At 40.9% G+C, this 17645-nt stretch overlaps 1 protein-coding gene across 2 annotated transcripts in view; it reads right to left on the minus strand.

The window, feature by feature from the left end:
• The window catches only part of CMYA5 (cardiomyopathy associated 5), an 89902-nt gene that overhangs the window by 38033 nt on the left and 34224 nt on the right, over positions 1 to 17645 (minus strand). For both annotated transcript variants that reach the window (XR_014309724.1, XM_082723408.1), the window contains exons 2-4: positions 7015 to 17458; positions 3801 to 3896; positions 1675 to 1908 (exon numbers count right to left, since the gene is read on the minus strand). Coding sequence is in view for 1 of the 2 variants with exons in the window: in XM_082723408.1 (XP_082579534.1) it covers positions 1675 to 1908; positions 3801 to 3896; positions 7015 to 17458 (10774 nt within the window). In the remaining variant the exon portion in view is untranslated. The remainder of the gene's footprint in view (positions 1 to 1674; positions 1909 to 3800; positions 3897 to 7014; positions 17459 to 17645) is intronic.

Here is a 17645-nt window from a genome sequence, read left to right on the forward strand (position 1 = left end):
TAACTTTTTAGCTTCCTGGAGGCTGTTTCTTTCTGGATGGCTACAGCCCCAGCAGCAAGGAAATCAATGCTCAGAAGGGGCACGGGGATTGGGCAAGAATGGAGGGGGCTTTAGTTTCCAGTTCTGCTCTGCTCTCTATGATAAGCAAAGCCAGCAATGAATTCTTGTGCTGCTCTTCTCTACTCATTAGCAAGTGGCTTGGCTTCCAGAATAGAATTCTCCGAAGTAAGAAAAAGGACTTAGATTTGTTCAATGTGGGGTATATACCTAAAATGTAATCAGTAATTATCTCCGGGTGACACCTTCTCTGTGCTTTTCTGTATTTTCTAAATTTTCTAAACTGGATACATATTACTTTTCTAAGCAGAAAAAAAAAAAAAAATGCTTTCTTTTTTACAATTTGTCCTAGGAAGAAAATATTCTTATTAAACAAAAGCAAGTTTCTTAGGGAACGCAAAGAACCTCATTAATGTTAGACTTCACAAGAGCTGCCCAATTTTCAAAGACCAACCTTTGCCTTAAGTATAAAGCGACTGAATGATTTTCATTCTCTCTTGAGGTTGCCATGTCCACTCACTTCACTCAGATTTGTCCTGGCTGGAAGGATCCCCAAATCAGAAGCCTAACATTATTCCACTTAGCCTTATTCTATCTCCAGACTTTATTAGAGAGCTGGGAGGACTGGGGAGCTTTGAAAGGGAGGTCCCCGCTCATCATAAGATGGTGCTTTCCGCCAGTGTGACAATTAGGTGTGGGACTGGCCTACACTACCCCTGTTTAAATCAGGTTCCATGCAGAACCAGTATCTTCCTGAATGTTCTAGAGAAGAAAGAGAGCAAAGAGCTGCCTCTGTTGGTGCCATTTGAGGATCATCCAAGGGACTCTTGGTCCATAAGATATGTTTGAATTAGGGAATCTGGTCCCTAGGAAGATCCTTGTAAAAACATCGATGTGTTACCCGAGAGAGGCATCACATTATGTCATCCTTTGGCATGCTGCAAGTGTACTGGAATGTTACCCACAGCCACCTGATGAAGCCTGGAGGGAATGGTCCTTCTGAGATGGCACTTCAGATTAGGGAGTAGGGGTGGAAAGGATGAACCCAGAGGCCAGCATGAGGACGCCAGACACTGGAGATTAGGCTGGTACCCAGAGCGAAAGCAAAGCCCAAGTAAGGTTTTCAGGCTGCTTTCCTTCCCCCTGAGAAGGTGACCAATCCACATGACAGTGAATGGATCATACCTAACCTAACTCCCATGTGTCCCTTAACTGGGTGGCAAGACTTTAAGGATTTGGGATGCCTGGATGGCTCAGTCGGTTAAGTAGCTGCCTTCGTCTCGGGTCATGATCCCAGAGTCTTGGGATCAAGTCCCCGCATCAGACTCCCTGCTCAGCAGGGAGTCGGCTTCTCCCCATATCTGCTCCCCCAGCTTATGTTCTCTCCATCTCTGACAAATAAAATCTTCTAAAAAAAAAAAAAAGACTTTAAGGATTTTCTGGGCCTTTTCCATAGGCATCAGGCATGCCCTAATCATTTTTAAGTATCAGAATTATATAAACCCTATGGAGAAATATAAATGATCTTGGGAAATATTGAAAGGTGAATTCCAAAGTATAGACTTAGGTGAGGAAAACAGATGCAGGGTGTCTGGTCCTGTTTTAACTGGTGCTTACAGTCAGGAAAACGGTCTCATCAAGCTCCTCTGCTTCCCTCACAATGCTCTCCAAGGTGTCCTTGGCCGTGTCCATGCTCTGCAGAAAGCGGACCATCTGGTCATGCAGGAACTCCATCTTCCTTTTCTTCACTTCCTCAAAGCTCTGGGCCTTCTCATCATACTGTGCTAAAACCTTCTTCATCATCTCCTCATTCTGTTCCTCTAGCTTTTTCTCATTTTTACTACAGTTTTCCTAAAATATAAATAAAAGGAAAAAAAAAACATTTCTGAATGAAACAAGAAGTCTTGTTTTCACGTCTTTTTTCTTTTCTTTTCTCTTAAATGAAATATCAGCCTTTCAAATAATTGACCTCTGGTGTCCTGATAAAAGAATCACAGATGATGGGCACAGTCTAAGTTTCCAATCTACCAACCCTCTTTGCCATAGTTCACTTTGCAGTAAACTTCACCATCTAAGAGTATCATCAGGAAGGATTTAGTTAACAAAACAACAAAAAAAAAAAAAAAAGAGAGAGAGAGAGAGAGAGAGATTTGTGTGGAAGACTCGCTCCCTTGCACTTGTGCAGGCTTAAACTGAAAATGGGCATCACAGTGAATGAAGGTCCCCATTCATTACTGCCATTTTCGCCACTCCATGAAAATTCTCGAATGAGGGAGGTAGCAGCTGGATACTGGACAGCGAGGTGCATCCACAAGGGCTCTCCAGCAAGGGGGTGATTTCCACCACAGTTAAGAGAAACTTTATTGCCCACCTGGACAAATCCAGATGCCTAGTCATTCTCACTCAAACAGATATTTGTTGGAGGATACTAGAAATAATTAGCAGGTATTAGCTGATCTACAACAGGAGTTGAGCAGACTCGCCCTCAAGCAAACTAGGACCAGGAGTTGCCCTAGTGATAGGGAAACTATGCAGCAGTCTTCTGCAGGGGACCCATCCGCCACTCCTGGGTGACGAGTGAGGATGCCTGGGCCATCTCTACATATGGATGGAGAATGGCGCCCCACCTCCCTTCACTGCGGAGGGAGCAAGGGCGGGCAGCTAGGAGGGCATGCACTCATCATAGGCAATGGTACTACAAGAGACACCCATTTGTCCTGGGCATGGGACACTGGGCAGTGGCTTTGAGCATTTCTGCAGAGCAAGTTGGTAAAGGACAGGAGCAAATAAGAACTCAGATCGATTCAGATTTTGGCTCTCAACTTACTGTCAACTTATTATGACCTTGGGTAATACACTTAACTCTCAGTGTCTTATCTATAAAATAGGAACATAGTTAACACCCAATAGATGGATATATCTTTTCAAGGGCAAATCGTTTATCTTTAGAAAGGAAGTAGTTTCACTGATTACACACAGATGGAAGATTTTAAAGACCCTTTTTTTTTTTTTTTTTTTTGAAGGTCAAGCAAAGCTTTATTTTGTGCCAAGCATTGAGAAAAACTGACTGGCCAGGGCTGGGCTGGGCCTGGCCACACACAGGTGGCCAATGAGATTATAACACACAGAGAAAGCTGCACAGTCATACTAGGTTACACACAGGTGGCCAATTGAATTACAGCTTACTGTAGTAGATATTTGAACTAGCCTATCACCTTGGTCAAAATTGGCGCCCAAAAGGCGCACCAAGGCAGGGCCCATACTCCTTGATAGCTAGGGAGACAGTATGCACCCCACTGGTTGGATACTTCCACCTGGCCTGACCCACCCTTGTATTTGGACTTTGTTACCTGGGACTGGTTTCCAGGACTTGTTTTTAAGTAAGTCCCCTGGGGTAAGGGGGGCAGGGACAGTTTAAGTTTTACTGTATAACAACAAAATCACTGTTTAACCGGATGGAATCAATGGAATCGCTCTGGCTGAATAGGCCCTTACAGCCCCATCTTGCTGTTGCCTGGAGTCATCATATGCTGTCCACCAGCATATGGTGGTGTTTGAGCTAGAAGAAATCTAGAGAATATTTAGAATGTATAATAAGACCTTCATTTTTAATGGAACAAAACCAACAGAAGCAAACCACATATGCACACACAATCCCTAATTCAGATTCTTCCGTCTCAGAATCATTTCCTTGTAATGACACGAACAAACCAGGTCGAAGTAAAATGGATATGGTAACTTACCTCAATGGTATTAAAAAAAGATTCTATCTCACTAACAAAGGCTTCAATCCTCAGGGACTTTTCTTGTAAATTGTCAAGAAATTCTGCTAATTGGACCTGAAGAAAAAAATTAAGATATGCTTAGTATATGACATTTGGGAAAAGAATTTCAAGCAGGGAGCTCTAATTTCCTTATAAATTTAGTATGCTTAGTAGAGATTTACTGTATTGTGTCTACTAACAAATCAGTCTTTAAATTTTCTTTGCTGCTTCATCTAAACAGACTATAGATAATTCTATCTGATAAACAATTAGGAGGTTTGAGAGTGAGATCAAGACAAAGTTTATTTTCTCATGCAAGAGGAAGGACTTCGTGTTGAGTGGGTAAGTTCAAAGCGTACCTGCTTTAGTAAACTATGGATTTGAATTCTTTCTCTTTAGTAAGCCTTGATTTTTACGTATTGTCATCTAAGACTGCAGACTTTTTGCTGGTCCAGCATATCCAAATATTCTCCTCACAGTTGTACCAATAGCTTCAGATATGTCTGGATCCCGACCCCAAGAAGGGGATCAGAATGTCACCAGACCAGAAGTTTAGCATATTAAGTGATAAAAACTGTCTACAAAAAGACCTAAAGGTTCTAGTAACCCTCAAAGGGTTAAAAACACTCAAGGAGTGATAGCCAACTAGAAAATGTATGGAGGGTGGGGGAAGATGGTAGCTATCTTAGCCATAGTTATAAACCCAGCTGTAATCCATCCCACTAAACATAACAAGAAACAACAAAAATAACAGAGCTTCAGCTGCCTTGTTCACCATCCACAGAATGAGGGAAGCCCCTTCAGAATCTTCACCATCCACAGAATGAGGGAAGCCCCTTCAGGATCTGGGGCCTGCTCTATAGCCCTTGCCTGTTTTTCCCAAGCCCCATCTTTCCTTGAACTCTTTCTCATCTATGTGCTTTTTCATGTGGCATTCCCTATCTCTAGAATGTCCTCCATACCCTTGATTGATGAAAAAACTCTCTCTTACTGACAGTTATCCCTCTCAGTCCTACTCCACCATTTTGCACACTCCCAAAAGGTTCCTTTTGTAGAACACTGTGCTCCCACAATGCTGTATTGATTTGGGGGGAGCCGCAAGTTCATCTTCCTTTCTTTTTGTTTTCATTCCCAATGATTAGCACATGGAGTGGGAGGTCAATAAATGCTGAGAAAGAAGGAGAGAGTGAAGGAAGAAAATCAATGACAAAAAATAAGCCACCACAGTGGGAATGGCAGAGGAGGAGAAGTAAAAACCTGGATGATCCTGAATGCAGCCACCAATTCCTGAATAATCACAAAAGGCCTCCTCACAAGATGCTAGAGATTTCTCAAGTTATAACTCTTTAAATTGATCTCTAATTTTTAAGAGTTGCCAACCAACTCTTAATCTTCATAGTTGATTTAACGAAATGAAGCAGCTCTCTTTGGCTTTAGTTTTCCACTTTTTTCTTTCTTCTTTTGGTTATACTGCTTAGAGAAGATCAGGGGGAAAAAACTTGAAAATAGTTTTAAATCAGGAGACATATCTCCTTGCTTTTGAAATTTGTTTTACATTGATAATATTTATACAGAATTGTTTTTTTAACTTCTTAAACTCAGAGATGAATAAAACATAATTAAGAAAGCTGAAAAAAATCGAGTCTTCTTTCTGCTGACAGCGCCCAGTACTTGTCAGTTAACACAACAGCTGTCATCACAGAATAGGGCACATTTCACCAGTGTTAAAGCATCCAAAAGCCTGAGAGTTCATTAAAAAAAAAAAAAAAAAAAAGCTCCATCCTCTACCCCCAAACATTACCAGGTAAAGTTTCAAAAAAATTTCATCCTGGAGAAACAAAACAAATGTTACAGGATTTAGAAGATTTAATTTTCTGGGGGAAAAAATGCCAAGATTCTGTCATTTTTTTGAAATCAAAATGAGCTTAACCATTATTTAACAGTGACCTAACTGAATAATCATATTGCAAGCTGTACCATTAACAAGGCACTGGGCCAAGCAGTATGGATATACAGTTAAGAGCATGAGCTCTGGCATCAGATAGACCTGGGTACCAATCTTAGTCTGTCTTCCATGACTCTGCGCAAATCACTTAATCTATCTGTGCCCGTTTCATTATCTGCAAATTGGTGATGATGACAGGCTTGTTATGAGGAGTAAAATGTATCTTCTATATAAAGAACATAAAACAGTGCCTGGCACATAATAAGTACTCAATTCTTGTGAATACTTGCATTTGAAGATCATTCTGGCTAATGTGTTAGAGAATGGCTTAAAGTGAGAAAGGTGGGAATTCGAGTTAGGAGGCTACAAAATGCTTGACTTCTAGTAGTATCCCTGGGGAAGTAGAGTATTTATAATAACATGCAAAACGATTTGTGTTGTGACTAACTTTTAACATTTTAACATTGGGAGTCTATAGACATAGAAAGAAGATCATTTTTAATATCAATTTCATACCCAAAGGAAATATGGAAAAAACCAAAATTTAAAATGGCTGTATTGAATATTTTATAAAACCTGCAATGAAATTGCTCAATGTAATGTAAATGTGTATTTTTAAAGAATGATAGTGGTAGATAATAGAAAATAAATTGTGTTCTATGCTCAAAAAAAGCATATTTTTCAATGTAATATTATTTGGCTTGGGTGCTTCAGTGGCTCAGTCGGTTAAGCACCTGCCTTTAGCTCAGCTCATGATACCAGGGTCCTGGAACCAAGCACCACATCGGGCTCCCTGCTCAGCTTCTCCCTCTCCCTCTGTCCCCCAACTGCTTGTGCTCTTGCTCTCTCTCTCTCGTGCTCGCTCGTTCACTCTTTCTCTCTCAAATAAATCAATAAATCTTTAAAAAATAAAAATAAAATTATTTGGCTTTTTTGGATAATGTTAAGGGCTACTGTCATAAGTTCAAACACCTCAAAGTTTGTGACCCTGTGTTATTTACACTGTTATTGCCAGAACACTGTTATTGCCAGAACCTAGAAAAATGCCTGGTACATAGTGTATACCCAATAAACATTTGTCAAATTGATGTTAACTAAATGCCTAGGGAAGAATTCTTATCTTTCTTTCAGACTATTATCCCTAAATATGAATATATCAAATATCGGTCATTTCTTAAATTGAGAAAATATGAAAAGAAATTAAACATATTATTATTATGTACTTATATGCTTTAAAATATTTTTTACCTTTACAGCATTTATAGCTGTATCTAGCGTTGCAACCTCATGGTCTTTGTGCATGCCAAACATCTGATCAACAGCAGAAATTGGGTTTCTGCAAGTGTAACAGTATGTGTCGATCTGGGACTTTTTCGGTTCCTTTTGTTCCTTCTCAGTTGCTGACTCTGACAATAATTGTTCCTGTTCTGCTTTCTCTCCACCCAACTCTTTCTGTTCAACAGACATACTTTGTTCCACCTCACTCACAAATTCATTTTCACTGACATGTTCAAAGGATTCCTTTCCTTGAGATAACACGTCTTCTGGTGTGGATTCTGAATACAGTTCCTCTGATAAAGTGTCCTGAGCAACCATTTCATAATTCAGGGATTCAGCAAATTCATACTCATCCTGAACGGGGCTACTGCGGAGTCTGTCTTCACTTGGCTCAGATGGGACCATTATTTTAGATTCTTCTTGCAGTGTTTCTTGAACACAAGTTACACCAGATGCAAATTCTTCCTCTGGGAAGGACACTTGTACTGGGACATTCAGATTGACTTCTGGACTTGCACTTGCTGCTTCATTATTCTGACTGTTCGTTTCATCTGCTCTCTCCAGGACATGATGGGTGTCTTCAAATGGAACCGCATAGCTTACCTTCTGGGTAACCACAGTGACTTCCTCAGTGATGGGAGCTTTCCCCTGCATAGCTTCATTGTCAAGGGTCTCCACATGGCATACTGATTCTTCTTCCCTGTAAGTAGCTTTCTGTTCCTCTTCCAGACTCTTCTCCCCCAAAACAGTTCCAAACCTCCCCCAAATTTCCCCTTCTGCAGCTATCAGTTTGTATGAATCATCCTTACCAACTCCTTTTTCTTCCAGGCCTTGGCCTTGGTCCTTTTGAGATACAGATGTGCCATGGAGAATGTCATCTTTGAGTATGTACTTCTCAAAATATATTCCTGTTCCATCATCAGTGTCAGAATTCCTGCTTGGAAATGATGCCTCAGAATTCACACTGTCACCTTCAGAAGCTGTCTCCCCTTCCTTCTTTTTCTCTCCAACCGCTTCTTCATACAGATCCTTGTATAAAAATGCAAGTGCAGGTGGCTCCTCCAGAAGTTCGGGATTAATGGCTTTAGTGGTGGTAGGAAAGATCTGGGTTGGTGACAAAACTCCTTCTTCTGCACCAAATAAAGGCATCCCAGGTGACTTTAAGTCCACATCTCTATTTATGTTCTTTGAAGCATCTCTGTCTGCTGATTGCTGAATACCCAAAGGCTTCTGGGTCTCTGGGTGAGATGATTTGCTGTAATCCTTCTCCATCCCATAGAAGCTTTCGTCTAACTTCACCAAGTCATATTCATGTTCCAGGCCACCTTCCTCTGATCTTTCTGGGAAAGAGACAGTATCTTGTGTAACTTCCTTTGGGAGTTCCACTTCAACATTTAATTTCCATGGGGCTTTTTGTTTTTCTGGATCTGGGGAGATGTTATAATCAATCAATGTATATTTTTCAAAATAATCTTCATCACTGGGAGCTGTGGGCTGATTAAAGGTGAAATCATCAGTTTCTGAATCTGTGGGTACCTCCCGTTTTGTGTTAAGAGATTCCTTTCGTTTATTTTCTTGCAGTGATATAACCTGATCGGAATCTTCTAACTCACTCTTTAATGTTTTATGGCAAGGAACAGCCTCACTACTGTCATGAAGGGATATAGTTCTAAATGAAGCCTTCTCTTCCAAATATTCCAATTTATCTTGCATTTGTTCACTTTCTTCCTGATCAACTGAAGAAATAAATGCAGAAGCATGAATATTCAATATCTCACAGCCTTCAGAAATAATATTGAAGGCACTCTTTTGATCTTCTGAAAGTCCAGCTGGCTTACTAGTCACTGTGAAGTCTTCCCCTTTTACATATGTGTCTTCAGGCTCCTTGGATATTTCTCTATGAGGAACCATTCTACCAGCATTGATTGCTGACGCATTCTTTATAAACTGAGCATAGTTGCTGCTTGCTGAAGAGTGTGGTTCACTTACATGGGTATCTTCCACAACCTCCATATGGTGCTTTGAAGCAAGAACCGATTGCTTAGACATTTCAGATGTTAGATCTTTAGATGTTTGAATAGTTTGGACTGTATGCCTATCTGGAGTCAATTCTGACCATGGTATTTCTTGTTTCTTCACTGCATTAATTTCTGGAGATGTTCCTGAAACAAGTGTTTGTGATTTCACGGATGACAACAAATATGGTGGGGTTTCTAAGCTCTTTGTTTCATCAAAATGATGATCTAAAATCCTTTCAGATTCTTTAGATGGAGATCCTTGTTTCGTACTTTCTTTTGTGGCATCTATTGAACCACCTTTTGATGGCTCTGCCACTGTGACGTGTCCCTTTTCTTCATTGTGACTTGCCATATCCCTGCTTGACTTTTCCACTATCAGATTTCCTTCCTTAGGTGAAGAGTAGCTATCTTTTTCATCATGATAAGGGAGATCCGCTGGAAGGAACATCTTGATTTTCTCCACCAAAACTTTACTTTCTTCTCTTGGATGTGGTTGAACTCCTACTGCCCTTGGTTCCCTGATTTCTGGGCGACCCTCCAAGAGCATAGTTTCTGATTTTTCAGTAACTGATACAGTTTTAACTAATGAAAATGGCTGAGTTTCATCCAAAGGAGGACTTAAGGAGATATCTGATTCTTCAGGCTTAGACCTGACTACGTTCACAGAATAAGGCTGTATTTCTTGCTGCTGCTTTCCGTCCGGAAATACCTGTGACTGGTTTGGTTTTTCTTCTTTCTCCTGCTTCATTATTGTATATCTTTCTGTGTGGTCTTCATTTTGGGAGACTTGCTGCAACACAGCTACTGCTTTTGATTCTTCCAATTTAATAGTTTGTGCCTTCCCTAGTTCATTATCTCTAAATTCTAATGGGGCCACAGTTTCTTGCTTTTCAGCCAGCACCTTCTTTTCTGCCACAGAATATGATCTGGTTATCAAGTCACCTTTCTCCTCAGTTGGGCTAACAGGCCTGAGTTTTGTTTCCTCTTCAGAAGTTTTCAAGGAAGTAGGTTTTAGCATTTCTTTCTTCAGTCTGTCTTCACTCAGATCAATTAGACTGCATTTAGATTCTTCTACTGGCAAAATTATTGTCTCTGGCTTCTCTGATTCCTCTGTGATATTTTTACTTGTGAAGCCAGATGAAGCTGATTTTGGCTGTTGTGGCACCTTATCTACTGCATCAAATGAAAAGAGTAATTTTTCTCTTTGATCACTTCTTGGCTCCTTCTTAAGAGTAGAAACATTCCATTTAGATGGATCAGAAATTTCTGGCTTCTGGGCTCTTTTACTATCAGTGATATGAAGAGGAACAGCATTTTGCACTTCTTCCACAATGGATTTCTCACCCATGGGAGGATAAGATTGAATTTCAAGATGTTTCTCACCATCAGCAGAAGCAACTACTGAGTTTAGGTCCATTTCCTCTGAATAGTCTAGAATTTCTTTTTTCCTATAATCTTCACTAGACACCTCAGAGTTGGATTTTGGCTGTTGTAAAATTTCTACATTTGATAAAGATGTGGGTTTTTCTTCTTCAAACTCTTGGCCTTCACCAGATTTAACTGAAGTACCTCTGGATTTTTCAGCAGTTTTAAGTTTTGCCTCAGGTAACAGACGATCAGCTGCTTTCTCGGTTGCATTAGAGTCAGCTGAAGCTGTTCTTTCAGACCCTGTCACAGGTGATGATTTTTCTACAGATGGACTTGGTTGAGCTTCTAAATCTTTTTCAGCAACTTTCTTCTCTGGAGTGCTTGATCCAAAAAACAAACTGGACATCCATGATGTGAAAGATAATATTCCTTTCTTCCCTTTCTCCTCAGAAAGGCCTGGCTCAACCACCTTCTGTTGCTTAGGCAACTTTTGTGTCACCTCAAGTGGCTCTGCAAGTTGAGATTCTTCATTTTCTTGCATTGAGGAGAGGGGTTCTATTGGTGTGGATATTTTCACCTCAGATGCTGGCTTCCCTCTCTCATTAACATCATCTACGACCTTTGACGGAAGGACTTTTGCTTCTTCTAATGGCTTCTCTCGAGGTAAAGGAGATATACTCCTGTGTGCTTCTTTTTCTTTGCCCAACGCAGGTTCCGCATCTTCTGCCAGGAACTGGGCTGCTTTGGTGGGAGAGGGGATAGTTTCTGATTTGATCTCTCCCACTGATGGGTCAGACACTGGTTTCTGATGGATTCTTTCAGAAAGTGGTTTGATTTCTTCCTGGCTGCCTTCTTTGCAAGGTCTTGAAGAGTCTGGGGTTGCTTTCTCCAGTATCAAACTTTCACTCCCCACAGAAGGGAGAATCTGCTTCTCCTCTGCTTCATTTATCTCTACATTTCTAGTTGGAACTAAAGATTTTGGTTGGGGAGCCAGCTTTGTTTCTTCAGAAGAGTAAGTTTTAGTTGATAAGGTCTCTATGTCACCACTGGAGGTACTGAGAGTACATACTGGCTCTCCTAATGATAAAGGAGATTCTTCTGCAGAATGTGGCAGAAGCTGCTTTCTGGTTTCACATGTATGGTCTTTATCCAGCAGAGCGGCCTTGAGATGCCCTGTCTTCAAATCATTACTGCCGGAGGAGCCCAGCTCCACAGATTCCAGTATTCCTTCTTCCTGCTGACTTGCCAGATCCCTTTCTGGCTTTTCCAACATCCAGCTTTCATTCTTGGGAACAAAAAGAGCCTCTTGCATTTGTGTTTCTTTAATGTCTGCAAGCTCAGTTGTGATAAATGATTTTGATTCTTCCAAAGGCAAACTCTCTTTCAGAAATGAAAATTGTTTAACACCTAGACCTTGTTTATCTGCAAAAGACCCACTTACATCAGGTAACTTAACAGCTTGATCTGAATGAAGTGTTTTTTCGGGCTTCTCTTGTTCCACAACGTCAGAAGAAACCATCTTTGATGGTTCTGTTACACTCTGGGGCACACGGAATGAATCTGGTTGATCTGTTTCTTCACTTAGTTTCCTTTCAATGTCTCCTATCACTTGTGTCTTCAAATTTCCTGTTGATAGTAATGGGCTTATTTCTTGTTTTCCTCCTGTCTTAATGTCAGCCGAATGGTTCAACTTCTCTGATAATCCTTTTAAAGAAAAGGTATGTGGCTGAGGTTCTTCGAGGCTGTCTCCTTCAACTAGATGCATCAATGTTTCTTTTGACCTTAAGCTGATTACCTTGGGAGAGAAAGATTTAATTTCTTGAATCTGAGGTTCCTCCCTTAGGCATGATGAAACCTCTGAAATTTCAGAGACAGAATCTCCTGTTTTGGTTATGGGACATTTTGTTTGTTTTGCATCTATGGATCCATCTTGCCCGCCTAAACTACGAGTGAATTCTGACGCAGTGCTTGGTAATTCTGATACTTGGTGTGGTTTGTCTTTCTTTTCAAGTTCCAATGAAAGCTCTGCCAGAGCAAGATCTTGTCTTTCTGACAGGAAATCTTCCTCAGCTGTAGAAGATGGCTCTGCTATCTCTCTGTTCTTACCTCTGGGGGTCAGAGTTAAGTCTGCTGACACTAAATTTTCCAACTCAGGAGAAGAACTTCCAATTTCCTCATTTTTGTCTTTTGGAACTATATGTTTGGGTGCGGATGACACACTTTGTGAGGAAGGAAGTTCGGTTTCTTTCTTCTTCACCTCACCACCTTGGTTGAGCAAAAGGACACGTTCAGGCCCTGATTCCTCTGAGGCAGACACAGAAGTCTTTTTCTGTGATAAAACCAGTTGTTCAGAGTCAAGGACTGTAAAAAAGGAACGATCTTGTTCATTTTCCACCCTCTCTTCCTTAGATACATCTGAATGCTGAGACAATGAGGCTTTGGTTATTGGCAACCCAGGTTTAATTTCTTCAGTTTCTACCTTGGACAAAGAATGCTCTGATAAAGAGGATATTCTTGCAGGCGAATCAAATTTAATTTCTTTCTCCTCTTCTGACCAAGCTGGATGTTCAGATGCAGCAGTTTCAGTGGGAGAACTAGTTTTCCTTGCTATCTTTTCTTCTTTAAGAAGTGAATGGTCATCTATACATGTCACCAGTGATGGAAAGCCACTTCCTAACTCATTCTTTTCTACTTTTGTTAAGACTGGGTGTTCTATAGGGGTGGTGAAAGATAAACCTGTTGGAGTTTCTTCTTTTCCTGACTTGGGTAAGCTTGAATCGTGCTTAGTTATAGATGTTGTGGTTATTGAACAACTGGGTGCGATTTCTCTCTTTATTTCTTTTGAAAATTCTGGGGCAGGTGGCCCATGTTTAGCTTCCTCTTGCACTCCTGATGGAACTGAATGCAACACTCTAGGTGTACCAGCTATTTCAGAGTCGTGTTTCACTTGCATTTTTACTGCTGATAAGTTCTCAGGTCCAGATAAAGATGTGTCCTTTAGAGGTGAATATGGTTTTATTACTTCAGGCTCCTTCTCTGACAACATTCTCTGTTCTAGTTCAGATGTCACAGTTGGAGCTAAATTGGGTTTCACATCCTTCTTTGGCTCATCTACCAAGTCAGGCAGAACTGAGTATTTCATCCCAGACCCTAGAACATTTGGAGGCTGAAGCTCCATTTCTTGATCCCGTAATACATGTGCTGTAGCTTCTTGAGAATCAGGCACAGTTTCTTCCTTACTTTTAACTTTTAACAAAGCCATCTGTTCATTTGCAGCTTTTGGAGTGAGTGATGCTTTGGCTTCTTGTTCTTTCTGAAATTCATGGACTGAATCAGGTGAAGCTGAATATTGAGATGAATGCAAAACAGGTTTGGCATCTTCCTTTGCCATAAATGATTGTGCAGGTGAAAAAACAGGTGTTGCAGCTACTGATGAACTAGTCTGGATTTCTCCCTTCTCTGTTTCACTGGTTAAATATGGTGAAATCAAGTCTTCAGACTCAGGTTCTGAAAATGCTTGAGTTCTCTGCTGCTGTGTCAAAATGAGATATTCAGATATAGATGTTGAGATTGTTTGAGCATCTGGCTCAACTTCTGTGATCTCTCTTTTATTTGTTGAAGATGGTGAAATCAAATCTTTAGAAGCAGACATTGAAGGAGAAGGTTTGGCTTGTTGCTTCTGTGATGAACCAAGGTGCTCAGGTGTGGGTGTGGCAGCAGTTGGCATGAGGTCTTCTTTATCTGCTTCTGAAGGGCAAGAATATCCAGAAGCTGATATTTTAGTTACCAGTGAATCATGCTCAAATTCATTTTTCTTTGTTTCTGGGATTCTATATGGTGGGATTGAAACTTGTGATGCTGAGTCTGGAGAAAAAAGTTCAACTTCCTCAGTGTCTTCATCTGACAAAATAGTATGCTCAGATGGTGATGTTAAACATATTGGAGAATCACATTCAAGTTCTCTTTTCTCTGCTTCCTGAGTTGCATAGGGTGAAAATGAGAATTCTGACACAAATGCTGAGTCTGGAGAAAAAGGTCCAATGTCTTGCTCTTCTTCTGAGAAATTCATAGGTGAGGAGGCACCTTTTAGATTTAAAGGGGATCTGTGGACAATTTCTTCCTCCTGTGATTCCGGTGTTGCATGTGGTGGTACTGAAAATTCAGAAGTCGAGGTGGAGGAGGGTGTGTACCGCTCTATTTCTACTGTCTCCTCTGATAGGACCACATGCTCAGATGCGGTGGCTGCAAATGATGGGGCCTGGCATCCAGAAGTCTGCTCAGCTGTGGATGGTGGGAGAGAGTGTTCAGAGACAGAGGCCACATTTGGGGAATACAATCCAGTGTCTTCCTTTTCTTCTGACAAAATCATGTGCTCAGAAATACCTTTTGATTTTAATGGAGACACATCATCAATTATTTTCTTTGGGGATTCCTGTGTTACATTTGTTGGGACTGCATTTTGGGAAGTCAGTGTTGAATCTGCTGTGAAATGCTCACTTCTTAGATCCTTTTCTTCTGACATCACTGCCTGTTCTAGTGTAGGGGTTGGAAACAGTGGGCCTTGGCATTCAGAAGTCTGCTCAGCTGTGGATGGTGGGAGAGAATGTTCAGAAACAGAGGCCACATTTGGGGAATACAATCCAGTGCTTTCCTTCTTTTCTTCTGAGAAAGTCATATGCTCAGAAACATCTTTTGATTTTAATAAGGACACATCATCAATTATTTTCTTTGGAGGTTCCTGTGTTGCATTTGGTGGAACTGCATTTTGGGAAGTCAGGGTTGAATCTGCTGCGAAATGCTCTCTTCCTTGATCCTCTTCTTCTGACATGACTGCCTGTTCCAACATAGCAGTCGAAAACAATGGGGCCTGGCATTCAGAAGTCTGCTCAGCTGCGGATGGTGAGAAAGAGCGCTCAGATGCAGAAGCCACATCTAAGGAATATGGTCCAGTGTCTTCTTTCTCTTCTGATGGAATCACGTGTTCAGAAACACCTTTTGATTTTAATGGGGATTTATGGTCAACTGTTTTCATCGGTGACTCTTTTGTTGCCTGTGATGGACTTAAATACTCAGAAGCAGATATGGAATCTGGTGTGTAACATCCACTTTCTGAAGCCTCTTCTCCAGACAGGCCTATGCGTTCTGACAAAGCTGCAGAAAAGAGAGGGGACTGGCATTCAGAAGTCTGCTCAGTTGTGGATGGTGAGAGAGAGCGCTCGGATGCAGAGGCCAAAGGCTCAAATTCCTCATTCTCTTCTTCTGAAAAAATTGGATGTTCAGATATACCTTTTATGGTGGATGGAGAAACTAGCTCAACTTCTTGCTTCTCTAGTTCATGGTTCAAATCCCGTGGGACTGAATACTCTGATACAAAAGCAGAATCAGTAGAAACAGACTCATTTTCCTCTCTTTCTTCTTCAGATGAAGTGACATGGTCACTCCTGGTGGATGTTTTCAGTGATGGTAAAAGGATCTCTTCTTTCTGCTCCACTTCAGGGGCCAAATACGGCGAGAAGGGCTTCTTGGAAATAGATGGACTCTCTGGGTATTCAAGTTCTATGACCTCTTCTTCCACTAAATTAGAATCTTTGGGTTCAGGTGTAGCAGCTCTCGGCAGAGAAGTTTCAACTTCTTCTTTCTTTGGTTCATCTAACACTAGAGATTCAGAAAGAGAAATGGTTGGCTCAGGTACATTTTCTTCTTCCATTCCTTTGATGTCAAGATGAGGAGGGTTTTGTTGTTCAGAGACTGGTTCTGCCCTTTCTGGTGAAGTCAGGTCCAGCTCTTCCATCTCTGGGCCAAAATCTTCCTCGATGGATGCTGCCAGACCTGGTGCACCTATTTCCAGAGAATCCTTTTCTGCCTCCAGTGAAATGGAATGGTCAACAGAATACACATCTTCCTTCTTTACCTCATCCACTAAAGGTGGTAAGACTGAAGATTCATGCTCTGAAGTCACAATTTCTTGTGAATCAGGCTCAAATTCTTCCTTTGCTGTTTCCAAAAACCCAGGTGTAGATGTATCAGGTGTGAGAGAGGACGGCTCCATTTCACAGAGTTTTGCTTCATCACCTGGCTGTTGTGGCACTGACTCAGGAGGACTGAGCTGTATTTCCTGTTCTGCTGTGTCATTACTTGCGAAAGAGGAAGCTATGTGGTCGGTGCCAGATGTGGCCTTTTGTGGAGAATCAACATAAATTTTCTTTTCATCTTCATGACGGAATGAAGAGATCAAGGACTCTGATCCTTTAGAGAACGCAGCTTTCCAGGGTGAAGCAAGCTGTTTTACTTTATCATCTTCTATGCTTTGGCCTACTAATCTGCCTGTTTGAGAAACTATATTAGAATCACGATTGCTCATATCTGGCTCTAGACTAATGGATGCTTCTTTCCCCTTCCTATAATGTATTTCTTTAATTACATAACCCTTTGGCAATGTTCCATAAAATTGTAGCGGAATTAATTCTTCTTTAACCGAATTAAACATCTTTATTTTATATTGTACTGTTCCTATATAGACTGGCCTTAACACTAAGGGCTTGTGTTCTTTGTATATTGCCCCGGTAATAGGAGGTGTATTTGAGGTGGTCTTCTTTTTTCTCGTTTTATCATATATGCCAGCAAAGGACTTCTCTTTCTGGGTGCTTAGTACCTGGCTTTCTGAAATCAAAGGATTATCTTTTGTGTTTGCTGGAACATCTTGAGATTCAAGAGAATTTCTTTTTTTGTTGCCTTTCCGACGCAGTGATGGTGAGCCACGCTTTGACTTGGGCATTCTTTTCCGGGCCTTTTTAACTTCATCCACAATAAAGGAAACATTCCCTGGAGGAGAATTTATAGTTGACCCCTCCAGACTACACACACCAGAAGTCTGACTCTCTTCCGAGGCCCAAGGAGTGGAAGACCTGCTTGAATTGGTCTCCCAGGTTATTCCACTATCTTCCCGTTGAACTGTCACCATGGAAAAGGAGGGGTCAGATATGATACACTTCTGCTTGATCTTGCCCTCTTCATCCTGGTCTGATAATCTAAAGAAAGTAATATTATTAATAATAGTACATATATTAATAATAAGAATAACACTATATTAATTACACATAATAAAAAGTCAATATCCTATTTTTACTAAGTAATGAGCTAGTGCGAAATTAGAGTATACAGATAAATATTGTCATCCATATCAAAAATAGGTAAGTATGCAAAATAAAATTTAAA

Source organism: Mustela nivalis (assembly GCF_964662115.1).
Source record: "Mustela nivalis genome assembly, chromosome: 3".
NCBI lineage: Eukaryota > Metazoa > Chordata > Mammalia > Carnivora > Mustelidae > Mustela > Mustela nivalis.